General features: G+C 51.7%; 8 protein-coding genes across 8 annotated transcripts; 5 read left to right on the top strand and 3 right to left on the bottom strand.

Annotated features, from left to right (window-relative positions):
- Nucleotides 1-277: 277 nt before the first annotated feature.
- On the bottom strand, nucleotides 278-1,957 carry QC761_110040 (uncharacterized protein; the record flags this gene model as incomplete). Its single annotated transcript, XM_062874295.1, has 2 exons — nucleotides 1,420-1,957; nucleotides 278-1,060 (listed from the first exon to the last, which is right to left on the bottom strand). The coding sequence occupies exons 1-2, from the start codon at nucleotides 1,567-1,569 to the stop codon at nucleotides 278-280; spliced, it is 933 nt and encodes a 310-aa protein (XP_062737413.1). The 5' UTR covers nucleotides 1,570-1,957.
- A 736-nt stretch (nucleotides 1,958-2,693) lies between these two features.
- Nucleotides 2,694-3,692, top strand: QC761_110030 (uncharacterized protein; the record flags this gene model as incomplete). The annotated part of the gene is made up of 1 exon (XM_062874294.1): nucleotides 2,694-3,692. The coding sequence occupies one exon, from the start codon at nucleotides 2,694-2,696 to the stop codon at nucleotides 3,690-3,692; it is 999 nt and encodes a 332-aa protein (XP_062737412.1).
- A 420-nt stretch (nucleotides 3,693-4,112) lies between these two features.
- Nucleotides 4,113-5,415, top strand: CSH3. The gene is made up of 2 exons (XM_062874293.1): nucleotides 4,113-4,550; nucleotides 4,610-5,415. Exons 1-2 carry the CDS (start codon nucleotides 4,469-4,471, stop codon nucleotides 5,212-5,214), a joined length of 687 nt encoding a protein of 228 aa, XP_062737411.1. The 5' UTR covers nucleotides 4,113-4,468; the 3' UTR covers nucleotides 5,215-5,415.
- Nucleotides 5,416-5,605: 190 nt separating this feature from the next.
- On the bottom strand, nucleotides 5,606-7,228 carry QC761_110010 (uncharacterized protein; the record flags this gene model as incomplete). The annotated part of the gene is made up of 1 exon (XM_062874292.1): nucleotides 5,606-7,228. One exon carries the CDS (start codon nucleotides 7,226-7,228, stop codon nucleotides 5,606-5,608), a length of 1,623 nt encoding a protein of 540 aa, XP_062737410.1.
- A 324-nt stretch (nucleotides 7,229-7,552) lies between these two features.
- Nucleotides 7,553-10,393, top strand: QC761_110000 (uncharacterized protein). Its single transcript, XM_062874291.1, has 2 exons — nucleotides 7,553-9,521; nucleotides 9,573-10,393. Exons 1-2 carry the CDS (start codon nucleotides 8,687-8,689, stop codon nucleotides 10,109-10,111), a joined length of 1,374 nt encoding a protein of 457 aa, XP_062737409.1. The 5' UTR covers nucleotides 7,553-8,686; the 3' UTR covers nucleotides 10,112-10,393.
- A 1,671-nt stretch (nucleotides 10,394-12,064) lies between these two features.
- On the top strand, nucleotides 12,065-12,511 carry QC761_109995 (uncharacterized protein; the record flags this gene model as incomplete). Its single annotated transcript, XM_062874290.1, has 1 exon — nucleotides 12,065-12,511. The coding sequence occupies one exon, from the start codon at nucleotides 12,065-12,067 to the stop codon at nucleotides 12,509-12,511; it is 447 nt and encodes a 148-aa protein (XP_062737408.1).
- Nucleotides 12,512-12,951: 440 nt separating this feature from the next.
- Nucleotides 12,952-16,441, top strand: QC761_109990 (uncharacterized protein). Its single transcript, XM_062874289.1, has 2 exons — nucleotides 12,952-14,139; nucleotides 14,200-16,441. The coding sequence occupies exons 1-2, from the start codon at nucleotides 13,676-13,678 to the stop codon at nucleotides 14,528-14,530; spliced, it is 795 nt and encodes a 264-aa protein (XP_062737407.1). The 5' UTR covers nucleotides 12,952-13,675; the 3' UTR covers nucleotides 14,531-16,441.
- A 369-nt stretch (nucleotides 16,442-16,810) lies between these two features.
- On the bottom strand, nucleotides 16,811-17,917 carry QC761_0011070 (uncharacterized protein). The gene is made up of 2 exons (XM_062871921.1): nucleotides 17,242-17,917; nucleotides 16,811-17,172 (listed from the first exon to the last, which is right to left on the bottom strand). Exons 1-2 carry the CDS (start codon nucleotides 17,855-17,857, stop codon nucleotides 17,012-17,014), a joined length of 777 nt encoding a protein of 258 aa, XP_062737406.1. The 5' UTR covers nucleotides 17,858-17,917; the 3' UTR covers nucleotides 16,811-17,011.
- Nucleotides 17,918-19,392: the final 1,475 nt, after the last annotated feature.

The following is a 19,392-nucleotide window of genomic DNA, read 5'->3' as shown; positions in this document are numbered from 1 at the left end:
AAACGGATGCAGCATGCAAGAAATGCAAGTAATAATTTCTTGTCAAAAACCCAAATCCTTTTAATCACGATTTGGTCTTTCCAAGTTTGTTTCACATTGGTTATTCGGGCTTGTAAGGACAAGTCATCGTTCATGGGCTTATTTTCATTCTTCATGCATAGCTCTAGCGATGACCTCACCCAACCCTCAAGGTTCTCACCCACGCTATCAGCATTAAAACCCCCCTTCAGCCATAACTCAGGGTCACCACTCATACTTAATTCCACCATAGTAAACCTCAATGATCCCCCTGCACAGCAATAACCACAATCAAACTCGCCACCGTCACCGCAAAGGCAATAAACGACACCAGGATGATCGTCCCCCTACTCGCCGGAAACTTCCCCTTAATTACCCACGCCTGGCTCTCCAGATACCGATTATACCCCAAAAACAAAATCAAAATACTAACCGCCAAAAACGTCGACCCCAGCGGCTTCCCCAAATGCCTCAGCGTATACAACTGGTGATCATCATCCGCCAACGAAGTGTTCAGCCGAAACAGTTGAGTAATCGCAATCCCAATCGAGGCAAACGCCAATGACGTGCGCAACCAGGCAAGGAACGTCCGTTCCAACGCCAAGTGATCCCTCGCAACACTCCCCTTGTTCTCGAGCTCTATGCTCCTGAAATACTTCAACGTCTTCTTCCAACCACCTTCCTCTTCTTCTTCGCCATGTCTTCTCCCCGTCGTCCCATCATCAGCTTGCGACGCCGACCGGCCCTGCTCCTGGGCTGACTGTCGGGTGGATCGCCTCCGCGTCGAGTGGTTCGTCTGCGTGCCATTGTAGTAATGGATGTGTTGCTGTTGCGGCTGCGCTGTCACCGCGCCATCGATATTACCGACGCCATTCTCCTCCGGAATCGACGGCGACAGACGCGGAGAACCGGTGCGTGGTGAAGCGTTGTTGGAAAGATAATTCAGCCCGCGCAACGATGAATCCAGCAGCGGTTGTAGCCGTGGGCTGAGGTTACCGGGAGACGTGTCCGGGCCATATGATTCGGCGCGTTCTCGAGCGCCCTTGAGTAGTTAAAAGATGTTAGTTTCGTCGAGTTTATGGTGGTACTGACAACGCGCAACACAGATCCACCCGTTTCAAGCATCCCGGACTCGAAGAGCAAAGAGCAAGTTACGAACACTTTTGCCAAAGATGTTGTTGGTAGAGGAGCTAAAAATTGCCGCCATTACAAGACGGACCGGCGCCCGAGATTCGGTGGTCACGAGAAAAGAAGATCTTGAAATCGCGGCGGCGTGGAAAGGTGGGGGGGAAGAAAGTGTTTGAGTTGGTCGCGTGTGGGGAAGACCCTTCAAAAGTTCGTGTATCGGTGGCCGCAACCTGGGGGCTTGAGCTGAGTTTGGAAGATTCAACGGTCACTGACCTGTAGGATTTCATTGATCCGGTCCTGGGCTGACTTCTTCCTCATCAACGGCTGGCGACCTGGAAGGGCTCGTCCTTCTCGAGAGAGGGATTGAGGAGCAGCAGGCGACGTCGCAGCGGGTGACGAGGAGGTATCGGCTCGTTGAGCCATGATTCGATGTTTCGCGGGGCAAGGTCTTTTGTAGGGAGTTTGAGTCTATAGTGGCACGGCACAATTTACCGAAGGGCAACGCAGCAAGTGCAGGACACAGAGATGCAGGAGGGACAGTGGCGTCAGTGCGCCGCCATATTGCGACTTTTGCAACGATGCATTGAAAGAAGCTCTAGATCCTTGGCCGGCAGCCAGAGCGGATTTAACAAGTTGGAGAATCGAACCTGGATTTGCCTGCTTTATCTCCAAACTGCTCCTTTGGTTGCCGGAAGGAGCCCGGTCGCGTCATTCTGCATCCGAGTTGCCTGCCAGAATGTCAGTCGGTGGAACCGGCCATTGTGCCAATCATGTGATGCTAACTCCGGACGACTTGGCCTCACTTATTTGCGATTGGCTGGTGCTGGAGTTAAGCATTTTGATCTTCCCTCGGGCCCGGAGATTTGATACGATTAGATGCTTACTCACACATGAGCTACACATCGTGAGGTCACACAAGATATTATCCTCCTCACTTGACGTCTTTTTAAGCTGTCACGATGCCAAGTCCATTCATTGCCGAGAGGATCCAAGGTGGTTAGCCCCTCTTATCTAAGTGCCGCACCCCGCCATTCAATCGGCTCCAGGTCTTGGCTAGTCAACTATTAGCTATAATTGACACACCTGGACTTAGCCTCGCTGTGTGTACAATGCCCATGAGGAAGTAAAGGCTTCATTCCATCCTGTGTCCGGTTTGAAGCTTTAGTAATTGCTGGGTTTAACGGAGATTCCTTTTGAGTCCTTGAAAACTGAAGAGTGGGAATAAGGAACCGACAGGAGAAAACGAAGTCCCGGTGGCTTTGAGCTGTAAATTCCGCTCACCAATCCAGAGGCCTGTTATCTCCGCTGTCACCACCAGCGATTCAGCAAACAGGAGCACCAACACGCTGTCACCACTTGAGCTTGGGAAGAGTACAAATACCTGAACTCAACACACATCCAAGAACGATTGTCAAACCATCACTCTCTCTCTCTCTCTCACACACACACACGCGCATCTCAGGACAGCTCAACCTCAACACTTACCTTCACCCTCATCACCTCAACCATACCCAACAACACAATCTCCAACACCACACCCCTCCAAAATGCCCCACACAATCCAAGGCAAAACCGTCGGCAACATCGGCTTCGGCCTCATGGGCCTAACCTGGCGCCCCCAGCCAGCCACCAACCAAGAAGCCATCGCCGCCATCCGCGAAGCCGTCCTCAACAACATGACCTACCTCAACGGCGGCGAATTCTACGGCCCCCCCACCCACAACTCCCTCACCCTCCTCAAGGCCTACTACGCCCAATACCCCCAGGACAAGGACAAGATCCTCCTCAACATCAAAGGCTGCATCACCCCTTCCTTTGAAGTCGACAGCTCCCCCGCCGGCGTCGCCGAATCAGTCGCGCGCTCTGTCGAGCAGATTGGTGGCAAGGGGCTAATCGATCAGTTCGAGCCAGCGAGAAGAGATCCCAAGGTTGAGATCGAGGACACGGTGGCTGCGCTGCAGAGGGAGGTGGAAAAGGGGAATATCCGTGGGATTTCCCTTAGTGAGGTCAGCGCCGCGACGATCAGACGCGCGGCAAAGGTGGCAAAGATTGAGAGTGTGGAGGTTGAGTTGAGCTTGTGGCAGACGGAGCCGTTGGAGAATGGGGTTCTGGAGGCGTGCGCGGAGTTGGGGATTGTGGTTTTGGCTTATAGCCCTTTGGGGAGGGGGATGTTGACTGGCCAGATCAAGGGGTGGGAGGATATCCCTGAGGGCGACTACCGGCGGGGACTGCCGAGGTTTCAGCCGGAGGTGTTTGGGAAGAACATGGAACTGGTCAAGGAGGTGCAGAGGTTGGCGGAGAGGAAGGGTTTGACGGCGGCGCAGATTGCGATTAACTGGGTGCTGGCTCTGTCAAGGAGGCCGGGGATGCCGGTGATTATCCCTATTCCGGGGGCGTCGAAGCCGGAGAGGGTGAGGGAGAATGCGGTGGAGGTGGAGTTGAGCGAGGAGGATATGAGGGAGATTGAGACGGTGTTGAAGACTTTTGAGGTGGTGGGGGAGAGGTATAATGAGCATGGGATGAAGATGTTGGGGGGTGAGTATTAGTTGGAGACTGTAAGGGGGTAGGGTTTGGTATATTTGGTGTAGAGCTTGTAAAGATAACAACAAGATGTTGAGTCAGTCGTTACCTACAGATAGAATAGACAATTTCGCTCCATTACACCGTATAGTGGTTCGCTTGCCTGTGATGGTGAGACGCTCCCTGATACGAAATGATCAACAGCAAAGACAATAACTAGGAGTTTTATGTAGATATTGCATTGGGAATGAATGCGTGTCCTGAGTAGCTTGTCATGTCATGGCCAACATAACTGACACTCGCCCGCATCTTATCAACAATAATCATGGTATTGTTGAAGCTGAAGATGAATTGGGAAGTGTTGGTCAGCGTGTAATTGATAAGATTATGAGCCATGCCCCACTTTGAGCTAGCTCTCGGGCACGGGCATTTCGTCATCCCCAGAGCTCGGCAAGAGTGGGGTTCCAAGTCAATGTCACAGCACAGCGGGAAGCTTGGTCCTGTCGCGAGCGGGAGCTTCTTTTTGGTGAAGAATCCGAGCTTCTTTTGTTGCTACAACATCCGCTGAACAATCACCACGACAGAGACCCTCACACTTGCGCGCGCGCGGGACGACATATCAGCCGCGTCATCTCAACTGTACAGAACATTCACAAAGCTTGTGTAATTAAGGTCGTCAACAACACCCGCGAGACAAAACACAGCGAGAGCAGCCTGTCTAACTTTTTAAATCCGAGACCACTTCCCATCTTGCTCTTCAACCTCAACTCTCACACCCATACGGGGCACTGAACCGGCCAAAATGAAACTCGATCCCAATAAAACCACCATGTCCCAAAACTACCGCGGCTCCGGCTCCTTCGCGACCTTTCTCATCATAGGCCGTTTGTCTCTCCCCCCTTTCCCACCCACCATATACTAACTAACCCCCCCCCCTTCTCAGCGGTCTGCTTCTTTTTAGGAATCCTCTTCGCCTCCTTCCCCTACGACTTCCCCCTCCTCTGGTCCCCCAACCCCATCACCCCCCTCCACATCTCCCAGATCGAAACCCATCTCCGCTTCATGCACGCCGCCCCCCCTTTGATCTCCCGCCTCCTCCACATGATCATCGCCGTCGGCTTCCTCGGTTTTTTCACCAAGCTCTACCGCGCCGCCGAGTCCAACTTTTTGTTTGATGGCGGCTCCTTGTTGCTCTATCTCATCGCTGCGGGGGTGTACATCACCAACGTAGTCACGCCAATGAATGCGCTTGCCGAGCAGCTAGAGGGTGAGGGCGGAGAGAAGTTTGCTGTTCACAACGGACCGCTGACGGGGGAGGTGGAGCTGACGAGGGAGGAGAGCTTGAGGGTGCTGAGCGCGAGTCATACTATTTTGGCGTTTGTGCTGGTGGGGGTGTTGGTGCTGCAGGCGGGGCAGTGGTATGCGGAGAAGAGGGAGAGGGAGGATTATGCAGCCTGGGTGGCGAGGGGGGAGCCGGTCGAGGTGATGGATTCGGATGAGGAGCAGGAGAAGGAGGAGGAGAGGGGGGAGGGGAAGAAGGATGCTTGAATGTGTGGGGATGATATGCCGGGAGGAGGGCGTTGGTAGTCAGGATGGTGGTTTTTTTATTCTTGGGAATGATGATGGCAAGGATTTCTTGGATTCCTGTTCTATTTGTTGGGAATTTATATGCCTTGCAAACTGGGAGTGACAGTTGGAATGAGAGGAGAGAGAGAAGGATAACGTAGATATCTTTTATAATACCCCGGAAATCGCCATACCTAACCTTACCCATGTCGTATCGTATTATCAGGTTTTAGCAAGTTATGTGTCATGATTTGAGCGAGTACACTAATTCATTGTTGTCCACGTCTATCCTTTAGATGCTGAGCCGGTTGTCATATCTTACTACGTACCAAAACACCCTCCCTCCCCTACGATCCACCGCTAGCCGGCCGGTTTAGGATTTATCCTTCATCTTCCCGCAGACATTGCAAGTCCACCACTGGCTTTCCATCCTGTTCCCGCAGTACGAACACCCCCAATATGACGGTTGAGGTTTTGACGGCGCCGAACTCGAGTTCCTTTTGGTGGTGGTAGTCGTACTGCTCGAAGCGGATGTGCTATTCCTAAACGGGTTCCTGCTGCTCCTTCGCGGGTTTGGCTGCTCGGGGGGGTTGCTGCGCGACGTGTGTCTCTTGCGGGGTGGGAGGGGCGGGCTGGAGGAGGAGGTGAGGTCTACTACTTCTTGTTGCTGTTGTGGTCGGGGTGGTCTGGAAGAGGAAGGATCAAGAGCCGGGCCGGGAGCAGCGCACATCTCGCAGTTTTGGGGGCGCTGGAGGGAGTTGTGGTAGGTACATCTTGGACACTCCCAGTAGGCATCTTTGTCGGAGAAAGGAGGGGGGGAGACGGTTCGGATGATTGGGGTAGCTGCTGGTGGTGGTGGTGGTGGTCGGGTTGTGAGGGGAACTGGCGGTGGTGGGCTGGCGGGTTGGTGGGGGGGTGGGTAGTATGTCGGACCACCGGCGAAGCCGTCGCCGATTACTGGGGGACGGGGGGCTGGTTGGGGGGAGTAGTACTCTGTTATTGTGCCTTTGGATACTGGGGTTGAGGTTGGACGGGAGCGGGAAGAGGGTGGGAGGTAGGTGGTGGTGGTGGTGTTTGGTTGTTGTTGTGGTGGATAGTAGCTGTTTGGTCGTTGTGGCGGGCGGTAAGTGTTGCTGCTTGAGCCTTCGCCGTTGATGAGAGTTCCTCCGCCGTTGCCGTATGGATTTTCAGCTGTCGGTGGAACGTAAGAGCTGCCGTATTTCCGCTTTTCGTCTTCTTGGACGAGTTCCCAGAGGGCTTGGGCAATGGCTGCTTCGTTGGCTGCGTCTTCCTCGGCTTGGGTCTTGAAGCCGTTTCGCCTCCAGGTCTCGGATATTTGGCGGATTTCCTCCTCGTTGCGGTTCTCGTTTCCACAACCCTTGTCGGTGCGGTTCCGTCGCTCGACAGTATCGGCGATGATGTTCCTGATGTTCCGACCTGGGGCTGGCTTTGAGCCGCCTAGTTTGTGACCGGCCTCCTTTTTGCTTGCTTCCTTTTCTGCCTTGCGTCTTTCGGCTTCAATGCGAGTTATGCGTTGGATTTCGGAATATGGCACTTGGCCGCCCAGTTTGTGGCCCTTGGATAGGAAACCCTCGCCTGTGTAACCCTTCATAAACAGACCCTCCAGTTCTTCTCTGAGCTGGTTCCATAGTGCATGAAAGACCTGGTCGTGGGGGCCGTGGACGATGTGAGAGAGTTCGTGGAGCATGGTGTCCATGACTTGCTCAAAAGGCAAGAATTGATTCCTGTCTCCGGCATATCGAAGTCGGAGGAGGATTCGCTGCCCCCTGTTGTAGTTTAGGCCGAGGAGGTTGTACTGATCTGGGTAAAACTCGCATAGTTGCCCTACTTTCCAGTGTCGAGCTCTCATTATGGGCTTGACAACGGAGGCGATCCGCTTGAGCATGTGGAGGGCTTCATCTTGGCGGGGAAAGTCACGAAGATGGGTATAAGAGCCGATGCAGGAATCTATCTCCCTGGGGAGTTCGCGAACCATCTTTTCCGGGTTTTCTTCTGAGATTTGGCCTTTTTGAATCACAACGCGAAGTTTGCTCTTTTGCGTTCATGAAATGAAGTATATGGTTGGGTGTACGACTTCGCTCGAGACGGAAGGCTGAACCTTACCAACCTTGAGTTCTGAAAGAGAGACTGTGGAAGGAAAGAGAAGATAGAGACGTGATTAGAAATAGCTGTCAAGTATGGATGAAAACGACAGAACCGGCCAGAATTTCGAGACAGCTCACCATCAACTATTTCCTCCGTGCCCGAGTTCAGAATAGAGGCTTTCGTCAGGCTGCCGCGTCATCTGCTAGGCCTGAAGGAAGCTCACATGAGTGGCGCCGGAGCGCATTCACACACAATCCAAAGATTGAGCTGGCAGTTGGTGGCAACTGGTCTGACTTTAGGCAGCGCTCTTACACTGAGTAGTTGACGGGTTAGGGTTATGTGTGTGTAAACTTTTCATTCTCCCACCCAACCAACATCCAGCCCGAGCTTAGCAAATCTACCAAACACAACAGTCAAGACACCGAGGCCATGCATCGCACACGTGGTTGCGACACGCTGTGTAATATACACAAACACACCTTACCTCTTCAGCTCTGCGGCCTCCCTTTTTTATGATTTTCGGATCGGCAGGGGACCCGGAGGCGGAGCAGGGTCCACGGCAGCAAACCGAAGAGACCCCTCCTCCGATCGACGTTCAACTCGGAGTACCGGCTCACCAACAAACAGATGACGGCCAATTCTTGAATGCGAGAACGGTGGAGCTTGTTCGTCTTCAAGTTCTTTTGTTTCAAATAAACAAGCTTTTCTCCCTCAAGTGATGATTGGTGGCAGGTCACCCGGATATACTTAATTTTATGGCCGAGATATTTCAAGGGGGCGACAGCATTCCGACATGCTGGTTGGCGAGCGGCCCTTTTCACCACCAACGATTTTCTGTCGTACCACACCGTTAGCGGTCACCAAACAGGTCCCTGGAGGGCGATCGGTTTGCTGCAGGTGTTCCTCCAAGGTCCACCGCTGCAAATTGGGATAACCGCAGAAACCGACTTTGGCGGTTTCGAACCGTTGAAGATCAGGAATGGAGACTCATTTGCGGAGCACCGAGTGGTGCTACCAGCCTCTTGGTCTCTTGACCTTGTTGAAATGCATTCCATCCGTTCCGGTTGATCGGTATGGGGTTTTGTGTTTTAAATAGGAGCACCTAACCCGGGTTGCCCTTGGTTTTAAATATCAGTCTATGACCGCTCGACCGAGACTGGTCTTTTTGTTTGCCAAGTGTTGAACTCACTTGAACCTCGTTCCTTAGTTTTTCCTCGTCAACCACACTCGAGGGATATCATACTCCCTCTCGTCATTCTTTTTTCCCTTGCTTTTGGTTTTCAGTTCCTTCATTCTCTTCTTGGTTTTGCTTTGACGGCATAGTCATTCATTCATTCATTCATTCATTATGAAGTTCTGGGCTGCGGTCGCTGCGGTGTCCCTCTTGACTGCGACTGAGGCTGCTGCTGCTCCTCAGGTCCTCCAGGCGAATCCGTCTGATGTCAACTCTCGCAACATCGAGGGCCGCTCATTCAAGCTCGCCCAGATCAAGAATGTACATTTCAACCAGCACGGCAAAGGCCCCAGAGCCCTCGCTGCCGTCTACGAAAAATACGATATCGAACTTCCCGAGACCCTTCTTATGGTGCTGCGCCAGATTCTCTTGGACATCGGCTTTGACCTGCGGGCTAGGTCGTTAATGTCCGCCCGTGCTCCCGACAACGCCACAGCACCTTATAACAACAACACGGGGCAGGGAGAAGTGACTGCTACTCCCATCCCCTTCGACGTCGAGTACTTGACCCCGGTGGATATTGGGAACCCTCCTCAGACGCTCCCCCTTTGCTTCGACACGGGATCCTCTGATCTGTGGGTGTTCAGCAGCAACACGCCCGTGTCTCAGCAAGGTGGACAGAAGTTGTTCCACATCGACAACAGCACGTCGGCACAAAAGCTCCAGAACCACACTTGGTCCATTCGTTATGGTGACGGCAGTGGTTCATCCGGCGAGGTCTACCTTGACACGGTCGACGTGGGGGGTATCAAAGTGGAGAATCAGGCGGTAGAGACCGCTAACCAGGTTTCCTCGTCCTTCACCCGCGATGAGCATTCCTCGGGTATCTTGGGACTTGGCTTCCAGTCCATCAACATGGTCCGCCCGAACAAGCAGAAGACGTTCATTGACAACGCCTTGAAGTCGCTGGCCATGCCCCTTTTCACCGCCAACATCCGCAAGGCAGCGGGTATGTCCTGGTCCCTCTCTTTGCCAGATTGTCTTGCTAACCACGAAACAGAGGGCAACTACAACTTCGGCTTCATTGACGAGACCGAGTACCTCGGCAACCTCACCATGATCCCCGTCGACGCCGCCAGCGGCTACTGGAAGTTCAAGGGCACGGCCTTTTCCACCGGGTTCAACGGCACAAACAGCGCCATCTCGGACATTGTCGTTCCTCTCGAGCACCCTGCCATTGCTGACACGGGCACCACTCTCCTTATGATTCCCGAGGCCATCGTCCAGGCTTATTACCGCCAGGTTGCGAATGCTTACGACTCCAAGATCTACGGCGGCTGGGTCTTCCCTTGCAACTCCACCTTGCCAGATCTTACTCTGTACATTAGCAGCTACAAGGCTGTGATTCCCGGTGAACTGATCAACTTTGCCCCGGCTGATTTGGATGACCCTGCTACTGCAACCATCTGCTATGGTGGTGTTCAGAGCTCGAGGGGCTTCCCTTTTGCCATTTATGGAAATGTTTTCTTCAAGGCTCACTGGACCATGTTTCATGTTGAGGAGAAGAAGCTGGGGTTTGCGCCCAGGAGCGGAGAGTAGATTTGGAGGATGGAGAGAAGGACAGTTTTTAGGTGTATGTGAAGTTTTTGGGGGTATTTTCTGGCACTGTATTACATGATAGAGGGTGGTTGATCTGGACAGAACGGTCGTTGGACTGGAATCCAAAGTTCTGTCGAATAGAATAATGGGAATGGCTTCGTTTCGTTTAGGCACCGAGCTGTGACTTGTATGTTACGCTCAGTTCAGAATAGAGAGAACCGCAGAATGATGAAGCGCACGTTATGGAAAATATGTAAAGGAAATGACCAGTGTCACCATTATAAGCATAGGTCGGTCTGTCCAGAGAGGGTAAAAGTGAGGCGTGTAAGTGACCCTAACCCTGACATCTTTGACTGCCACTTTAAGTCCGGCGGCGCGCTTTTCAAATTCTCGATAAGCGCAACAACGCGTCCGATAAAGCGACGACCAGCTTCTTGAGCTCTCTCTCGACCACAAGATTCTTTTTCGAAACCTTGACAACCAGGATTTCTGGGCATTTTTCACACTGCGCATTTTATACGAAACAGCGAGCGAGTACTATAATCGATATACCACCCCCCCGCGACCACTTACCCAACCGATCAACCTTTTGATACCCCTCCACGACGCCCATATCGAAACCGCAATCATGCTCCGCCGCCCTCTAACAACCCTAACGATCACCCCCGAAGACATAGCCGACTACGAGGACCGCCTGGCGGAGAAGGAGCGGATCCAAGCCCGGTTTGTTGCTCGTCGGGATAGGGAGGAGCGTCGATCGCTTGGCGTCCCTGAGACGAGAAGACGGGTTATTCCTTCTTCTTCTCCCCCCCCGCCGCCACCGTTGCCTCAACAATCGGAGTCGGAAGAAGAGGAGGAGATATCGTACTATGCGAGAGCGCAACAGCAAGCTAGACAGGTGAGCTTGTCTTTTCAGGGACAGCAAACGCCTGTGCAGGGTGGGGATGGTGATGAGGATGTTGAAATGATGAGTGCGCCGCCGCTGCCGCCGAGTACGGGGGTGCCGCTGACGAGGGCGCAGGCTAGGATGGGGGGACATGGGGATATGGAGACGCCGAGTGGTGTTAGGGGGGGTGGTGGGCCGGTGAGGAGGAGTGCGAGGGAGAGGGAGAGGGAGAGGGAGAGGGAGAGGGAGAGGGAGAGGGAGAGGGAGGCGGAGGTGATGGGGCCGCCGCCGGTTATGGGGGGAAGGGTGAGGGCTGCTGCTGGTGGTGCTGGTGGGAGGGGGAGGGGGCAGGGGCAGGAGATGGTGACGCCGGAGACGAGAACGGGGGGGAGGACGAGGGAGGAGAGGATTGGTGCTGCGCCGCCTCAGGCGCCGAGACGAGGGAGGAGGGGGGAGTAGGAAAGATGGCTATATTGGGAAGAGTGAATAAGGGAGATCGCAGGATGTTGGAATTTGGTTGCGCATTATGGGATATATAATGGGAGTTTGGCGATGTGTATGATGGATGTTGTATAGAGGATGGGATTTGGTAGGATGTTCTCATCTGAGAGGGCGATATGTTTTCGTGGTTTTGGCAGGAAAGGGGATGTATTTGCCATGGTCGTGTCGTCCATCAAGTCAGATGTATCAAAGTTTACCCACTTGGTAAGCATCTGAACAGACAAACACTAATATCGCCAGGAAGATTCCACCTCTCCTACTATATGCATGCTCCTCGACATCCACACCTTTGGGGGGAGAGTTTTTATTACATAAAGTTCTAGACTATCAGCTGAGATTGAATCAGCCTTGTGGTGAGTACCTTCGAGTGAAGAATAGCATCATGGAGTCGTTAGGTAGGCAGCGAGGAGGAGGAAAGTTTTGGAACGGCACTTCGATGTCTTTGACGGATTGTGATCTTGGCGTATAAGTAGGCAGGGAGATGTGAACAACTTCTCCAGACATCCAGAGGCATTCGAGTTCACGGCCATCATTCCCTCAATAAACCTTCAGCTCAGCTAGCCACCATGTCTTCCTTGCAACCCTCAGAGATCATTCGCGGTTCTCAACACCATCTGCGGCAGGATGTCACCAAGCTTTGTCCCAAAGATCTCGACCTCCTCGTCCGTGGAGTTCAGAGAATCCAAGCGCTTCCATCAAGTCATCCGGATCCCTTCGCCCAAATCGCAAGCTACCACGGAATCCCAGCATGGTACTGTCAGCACGGCAACGTCCTTTCCCCCCTCTGGCACCGCGCCTATATCCTTCGTCTGGAACGTGCCCTTCGAAACGTGTTGGAAGATGAGAGTTTTGAAATGCCTTTTTGGGACGAAATGTCCAAAGAGTCGGCCAAGAAAGGGCCTCCTTCCATCTTGACGAGGAAGACAGACGAGTGGAGTGATGGTTCTGGCCCCAGGAGCATTTGGATGTCGAATCGCACATTCATCTGTTGGGTTATACTTATGAGAAGGTGAGGGGAACCAAGGTCTATAGCTTGATTCATACACATGCGGGTGTGGAGGGGGTGGGGATGGAGGGGGCGAAGATATATATCAACCTTTGCAAGGTAGATCGAGTCGGTCCAAATCACGGCTGGACAACACGAATATCTGGTCCCCGTTTGGCACTTACTTTTGCCCCCTTCCACAAATAGCCACTGCATGTTTAGATTAACATCCACCCCCAACACCATCTTTTCAGACCTGTGTGTTTTTACTGCAGTATCTCTCGTTCCCTTTTTTGACTACGAGCTATTCATCAAAACCAGTACAACTCCCCGCTGAAAAATGCCATTTTTGCTCCCAGGTGGGGCCTTCGATATATACCTCTTTCACACAGCACTTGCAGCTTTTCAACCTCCCTCCTTAACACAATCTATATAAGCCCAATTTTGGACAGAAGATATCACATACGACCATACCTTCAAGAAAACTCGGCATCCCGTCCGCTCTGCCCTAGATAAGCTTGAAAGGGCCAGATCAGTACTCAGGTGGGTGACCACTGGGGAATCCCTGGTGTTGTATGTTTTTGCCTCTCTTCTTTCTCTTTTTCCTCTTGTTTTTTGAGGAGTCTTGGTAGACTGTCACTCATCAAGTGCCATAGATCCGCGTCTACATCACTTGAGCCCCCTATTACTACTTACAACCCCTAATCACTACCATCGCCATTACACCCAAGGAAGTACCCCGGCACAGCCACCAAGTATAAAACCATGCTCAAGAACGAGATGCAACCCGGAGGTGGACGATAGTGGCAGAGGGTTCGACGGTAATGACGACGACGACGACTACCCACAGGATTCTGAATGGAATACAAGAGCTTGAAAAGGTCTTTGTCTTGGGATGCCATACATAGTCTCTATCGCATGCCAACCCTTCTGCAGCAAGGCTGCGCTCGTGCTCTGCAACTTTACGACGGGCTCATGTCTCTCCCTCCCGTGCATGAATTGCGACCATTTGCCGATATATTTGATATTAATTGAGTGGTCGCGACATTGCCGCCGAAGCGGGGTCACTGATAGGGCGTCGTGCCTCCATTACAATGTCCAGCCCCTGGGAAATACACGCGGACTGTAGCACGCCGTTTTTTTGTTCGCCCGAGAAAGCTCTACAACTCCAGTTTCTTCGACTGATCACACGATGGAGGTCCTAGGGGCTATCCTCGGAGTCTCAACCATTGTTGTCCGCACCTCATCCACGGTTTACTCCCTCGTCGACACCTGGCGCGGGGCACCCGAAGGCCTCCACCGCTTGCTTGATGACCTCCGGCGTTCGCAGCAATTTTTTGAGGAGACAGAAGCGGGGCTGAGGGAGATGTATCTTGGGTTATCAGAGGAGGCTCTCAAGTCGGCATCGTTTGCGTCTGTTGCTGAGGCGCTGGTCGGGCTCTTTGAAGACGCGACTGTGGTTATTGGGAGGATTGAGAAGATGATTGAGAATGTTATCGATAAAGACGGGCTGGAGAGCGGAGAGCGGAGGCCGGAAGATCTAGGGAAGAGGAGGAAGTTGGTTTGGTTGAGACAAAGTACCACGGTAGCTGGTTTGAGAAAGAGCTTGAAGAGCGCTACGGTAGCGATCTATCGATTGTTGGTTGTGCAGAATATGTGAGTGTCTTCACTATGGCTGTGAGGTTAGCGCTTCTGACTGTAATGTTGCTGTTGAAGCCGGGTGTCTCTTGGTATCGGCGCGGCGGTTGAACGGTCGACAGCTGAGCTCAAGTCCCACATTTCTCATGCTTTGGCGAGCGAGATAATGCCAGAGGTGGTCTCCAAGGTCGAAGAACTGAGAACCAATATGCTGTCCGAAGTGAGAGATCCAATTCTTCGACAGATGGCGAGATTGGAGGATTGTCTTGCCAGCTTGCGACAGTCGACGATCGCGCTATGGAAAATGAAGGTATCGAAGCACGAAACACATATCCGCAGGCCCCATGTAACCGCCACAGTCAACGTCGTCGTCGCTGCGATCTCCATTGTCCCTGTCGATGTCACGTAATAGCGAACTATTCGCTACAGTACGACACCTGGAAGTTGTCATTATTTGGCCTGGTGGTTAGAGTGTCTGGTGGCTCTATCGGCAGAGAATGCACGTCTCAGGCTTGTGTCAACACAAACTTGCCCCGGGCTAAAGAGGTCATGCTACACTACAACTGCCCGAACTGGCTATACCGAGGAGGCATATCAGCCTTCTTTTCAAGCAATATGCATGGCACACCCGAGTTAAACATCCGCATGTTCAACCGTCTGGAAACTGGAACACCGGGCACGGCCACAAACATCTTTGGTTACATTGAAAGAGGGAATGTCGAAGGCGTCAGACAATTACTTCAAGACAAGCGTGCATCTGTATACGACGTTCGAGGCAGTACCGACGAGACCCCACTGCTCGCAGCCCTTTATAGGGTCAACATCCCCATGATTCGACTTCTATTACAAGCAGGGGCTGACCCATTCGCTGAGGCTGACAGGGACCCCAAGGTCCTATACGAAGCGATTCAGATACACCTATCCGGCAGAGCTGGGTCCCATGAGCTCATAGAGTTGATACCCGCCTTCGAAAGTATTCAGTTATCTCCTTTACACCTTATTGTCAGCGGAGTGCTACATGCGAATCTTGAAGAAGCTCTCGGCAAGCCGGAGTACCTCTCTTACCTGAACCATGTTGATCCGGAGAGCACATGGAGCCCACTTGATATGGCAGCATTTAAGGGAGACACAGAAGCCGCCTCGAAACTCCTGAAGGCGGGCGCGTCGGTATCGTTGAAAAAGAAACACGGGACGCCACCCCTATTTCAAGCATGTTGGTTCAGCCACTACGAAATAGCCAAACTGCTTGTTGAGGCCGGTGCAGATGTGAACGCGGTCATTGATGATCTCGGCACAACACCAATCATTTGTGCTGTAAACGCAATAGGGCATGCCGTTGACGGTAGGATCGTGTCATTGCTCAGGCAACATGGCGCTGATGTCAATTGCGAGACATGGAGAGGCGCGACACCTATCTGTTTTGCCGCTTCGCGAACGAGCCCAAATGCAGTAACTTTACTCGTCGAGCATGGTGCTAATGTCAATCATGTTGACAAGGATGGTGACACACCCCTCATCTATGCTGTCTTCTACTCGCGGCACGAAAACGTCAGAATTCTACTTGAGCGCGGTAGTGATTATCGCTATAAAAACCGAGACGGGAAGAGTATTCTTCACTACTTGGCGGCAGTTGCCGATGTCGAGATGCTCAAAATCTTTACAGACGCCAAGATGCGGGGGCTTGCTGATGATCTGGACAGCGGTCAGAAGATGAAGACGCCCATCGAAATCTTCAACCAGCGAGAGTCGACAGCGGAGCTTCGTCAGGCGTTTAATGAGCTGCTGGAAAGTATTAAAAAAGATGATGAAGAGGAATCTGAGGGAAGTGATGAGTTTTGTGATGCTGTTGAAGAGCTATAGCAACATGGTTATTGTTGACATTGTGCAACGATTCCAGGGGCTGGTAACAAGGGGCAACCAACATTTGTGCACAGCTTATTCCACCGACGACAACAGCTGTATCCTAAACACACCACCCAAAAAACTTTTTTTGTTCCCAACAGTTATATAGTTATCTCACTGAAAATGATCCTGACAGTTTCGCAACCATTTTTCAAAATGAAAAAAAAAAAAGAGAAAGAGAGAGAAAGGAGGGAGTTAGATAAAAACACGGGGGGTTTCTCCTCACTTGAACAAGAAGACGGCACGACCCAGCAGTGCTTGCACCAACTCATCACCCGACCGTTACTGCCCAACCATCGTAAAAACTCGTACCCACTTGATTCAACTCTCACTGTTACTCTTTCTCTCCCTATCTAACCACACCCATCACCCGCTAGTCTCACATCACACTTCTACTCGCCTCCTCCACCAGCAAACCTCCCTCATAATATGATTCTTCCACTTAAACAAGCACATACGACCATAAGCAGCTGAAAATACGGGATCCCGTCCGCTCTCCCCTAGTCAAACAGCTGACTGCCAGACTAGTACTCAGGTGGGTGACCACTGGGGAATCCCTGGTGTTGTATGTTTTTGACTTGTTTTGTAGTCCTTACATCTATCTCACTTTCATTTTCTTTTGAAAACCGTCAAAACCTTTTTGTGCAGTGTACCCAAAAAGAAAGGGGAGTATTTTACTATCATGTTTTTACAGCAACGGGTGAAAAGACGTTTTGGAGACCACTTTTGGTTGCCCCTAAATCATCGTTCTCCAATGTCAGCACTTGGATTTGACGTTGTCAGTTCTGGCACTGTTACTTTAGTTATTTTTTTTTTCTTTCACAGGGACTGCCATAAGCGCAACGGGAAAGCAGACTATCGCTGGATACAGGTTTGGGTAGAAACAAGCCGAAACACATGATGGGCTAATAAGGTGTGAGGAACTTGGCTCGATTGTCCGGCTACTCCCAGCTGATTTGGTAGAGCTCTATCCAGATTGAAATCATGATCAAGCAAAGAGTGCTGTCATGAGCACAACAAAGCCTGCCATCCTGAGGCTGGAAGTGACAAGCTTACCCCCAGCAGAGTCTGGAGTTTGCGTGTTGGCCGCTGGAGCGTCCGTTGCGCCCGTTGAAGATGAAAACGACGACGAAGAAGATGAACCAGAAGCTGGTAGACAAAAAGCATTAGCTCGTCTTCCCCTGTTATTTTTTTGAATTTAAAAAACCAAGTACTCACATTCATCCCGAGACTCGTGCAGCCCACCGGTCGTGATGAGCCCCGTAGGCGCAGCGCCAAAATCTAATTTCTCCACCCCCTGCGTGATAACAACCATCTTGTACACCCCCGTCGTCCCATCAAGCTCAAACGTCGGCGTCGGCTCCTTCCCCATCGAAGTTGATGTGCAATCCACCAGATTAGGTGCCCTCACAGGGAAATCAGTAAACCTCCCCTCAGAATCGGTAGTCTGAATGGTGATGGGCTTTGTTCTCGGCGTGCAAGTCGCCTGGTAGGAGAATGCGGTCCCTCGTGCGCTGATGTTCAGTGTCACGGCTGCGTTGTAGGGCGCGCCGGCTTCGATGAAGGTCATGGTGCCTACCATGTTATTCAGGTAAGAAGCCCTATCGGGGACTTGAGTCCATTGACACTCGCCGGGGGAGTTGCATGTCAGGCGGTAGGTTGTTGAGCCGGAGGTTTGTCCGACCACTGAGATCGCGGAGCCGGGGAAGTCGAAGCCCCAGTCTAGGATTGGGACGGTGGTGCTGCTGGTGGTGGTTTTTTGGGCGGACGAAAGGGGGAGTTGGAGGGCTGAGAGGCAGGCGAGATAGAGGACTGTAGATACCATGATGGGCATCCAGGCGACGTGATGTTGTCATGAGACATGAGGATGAGGGTGTAGCCCCTATTTATCAACATTTTCTCTCCAGCCGTTTGATTGCCCCTGCTATCAGTTAGGTAATTGTATGGTTGCATCCAGCGAAGCAGACCCACTGTTTTCCAGGTTCTATCAGAAAAGCAGGTCCGAGGTTTAGACTGATCCTTCAACAGGGCCTCTGCAATACCGGGGATAGGATATTTCAAGACTTGTCTCTTCCCCTGCCCAAATCCCCATCTCGACCAAACTCAGGAGCCATCTATAACGCTACCGCTCACCAGGTTGATATTGATTTGCATGAAACAACTTGGGAAGAGATTATCTTGGTATTCCACATTGAACAGTTAATCCACAATGCCATCAAACCACAGAAGATAGTGATCAACTCAGATTCAGCAAGCCTCCCGTGGGGACTCCATCAAGGTCCAAGCCTGACATCATTCACCACAAGTCTCAACGGCATGCCCATTACTGTTCTCATCACTGTCAAATCAGTTCTTCTCATCCCCCAGTTCCTCTTTGCTTGCAGTGAGTAAGCGCCAGCCGTCATGCCCCCGCCCGTCGGTGACTTCCCTCCCGCTCGCATCTTTCCACCTTCCCCCCCTCCCCCGAAGTGACCGTCCACCCGTTCCCTCCTGCCCCCAGAACCATTGATAGACACATTCAACCTCAAATCAAGCAGCTCGATCCCAACAGAAGCCGTCATTGGTGTAAGCTGTTTAATGATGATGACAAGAGTATCCGTGTTTCAACCTAATAATAGGTGGTCCGTTCAACTCCTGTTAGAAACAACATCTAGGCAAAGAATGAGGTTTCATTCTTCATGATGGAGAACCACCTCAAAATATCTGAAGACACATATTTTTTTTATAAATTTTTTTTATTTTTATTTTTTCAAGTTTTCTGAAAACACGTTTTAGAAGAGGGCGGTACATCCCTTTTCAATCTGCTCTTGAGAGGAAAAAAGAAAAATGGAGGAACGTGGGAGAGGGGGCCAGCAAATGTATAACTGCACACTACCCGCCTGCGCTGGCAAACAAGCTCAAGGTTTTCGACATGACAAGTGCAGGTGAGGCGTTTGTGGACACGCGTGATGGCTGCGTTTTTCATTCACACGCCGTGGACAGGAAAATGGGGAGACTGCCATAAGCCTTGGAAGAGAATCAAAAGGCCTTGAAAAATTATCAACAGGCGTTAAAAGATAGTCAAGAGGCCTTGCAGAGATAGAATGAATGGCCTTGAAAAAATGACAATTAGAGGCATTTCAAACTATCCTCTCAGGCTTTGATTTTTCGTTGCAGTCTCTTATTCTTTGTCCGTGATGTGTCTGTGGTGCGAGGTGGCGGGCAGTAGCCAACTCAAAACAAGCCAAAAGAAAAAGTCCACTTCGGTCATCAAACTTGTGAATAACAGCTTTCCAGCCACCGGAGTAATACCCAGGTGGGCGATACCATTGGGGAATGTCCGGTGTTGCATGCTTTTTGCCGTTTTGGCTCCCTTTTCTTTGACAAAAT

Source organism: Podospora bellae-mahoneyi, assembly GCF_035222275.1.
Source record: "Podospora bellae-mahoneyi strain CBS 112042 chromosome 1 map unlocalized CBS112042p_1, whole genome shotgun sequence".
Taxonomy (NCBI): Eukaryota; Fungi; Ascomycota; class Sordariomycetes; order Sordariales; family Podosporaceae; genus Podospora; species Podospora bellae-mahoneyi.
Note: the sequence above shows the minus strand (reverse complement) of the source record. Positions and strands in the feature narration are given on the sequence as shown.

What these genes read in the sequence shown, in the direction of transcription:
- CSH3 (XM_062874293.1), top strand. Translation starts at nt 4,469, where the DNA reads ATGAAACTCGATCCCAATAAAACCACCATGTCCCAAAACTACCGCGGC. An exon ending in GACCTTTCTCATCATAGGCC is followed by an intron (nt 4,551 to 4,609) that starts GTTTGTCTCTCC and finishes CCCCCTTCTCAG; the next exon opens with CGGTCTGCTTCTTTTTAGGA.
- QC761_110000 (XM_062874291.1), top strand. Translation starts at nt 8,687, where the DNA reads ATGAAGTTCTGGGCTGCGGTCGCTGCGGTGTCCCTCTTGACTGCGACT. An exon ending in CAACATCCGCAAGGCAGCGG is followed by an intron (nt 9,522 to 9,572) that starts GTATGTCCTGGT and finishes ACCACGAAACAG; the next exon opens with AGGGCAACTACAACTTCGGC.
- QC761_109990 (XM_062874289.1), top strand. Translation starts at nt 13,676, where the DNA reads ATGGAGGTCCTAGGGGCTATCCTCGGAGTCTCAACCATTGTTGTCCGC. An exon ending in TTGTTGGTTGTGCAGAATAT is followed by an intron (nt 14,140 to 14,199) that starts GTGAGTGTCTTC and finishes TTGCTGTTGAAG; the next exon opens with CCGGGTGTCTCTTGGTATCG.
- QC761_0011070 (XM_062871921.1), bottom strand. Translation starts at nt 17,857, where the DNA reads ATGCCCATCATGGTATCTACAGTCCTCTATCTCGCCTGCCTCTCAGCC. An exon ending in GCACGAGTCTCGGGATGAAT is followed by an intron (nt 17,173 to 17,241) that starts GTGAGTACTTGG and finishes TTTGTCTACCAG; the next exon opens with CTTCTGGTTCATCTTCTTCG.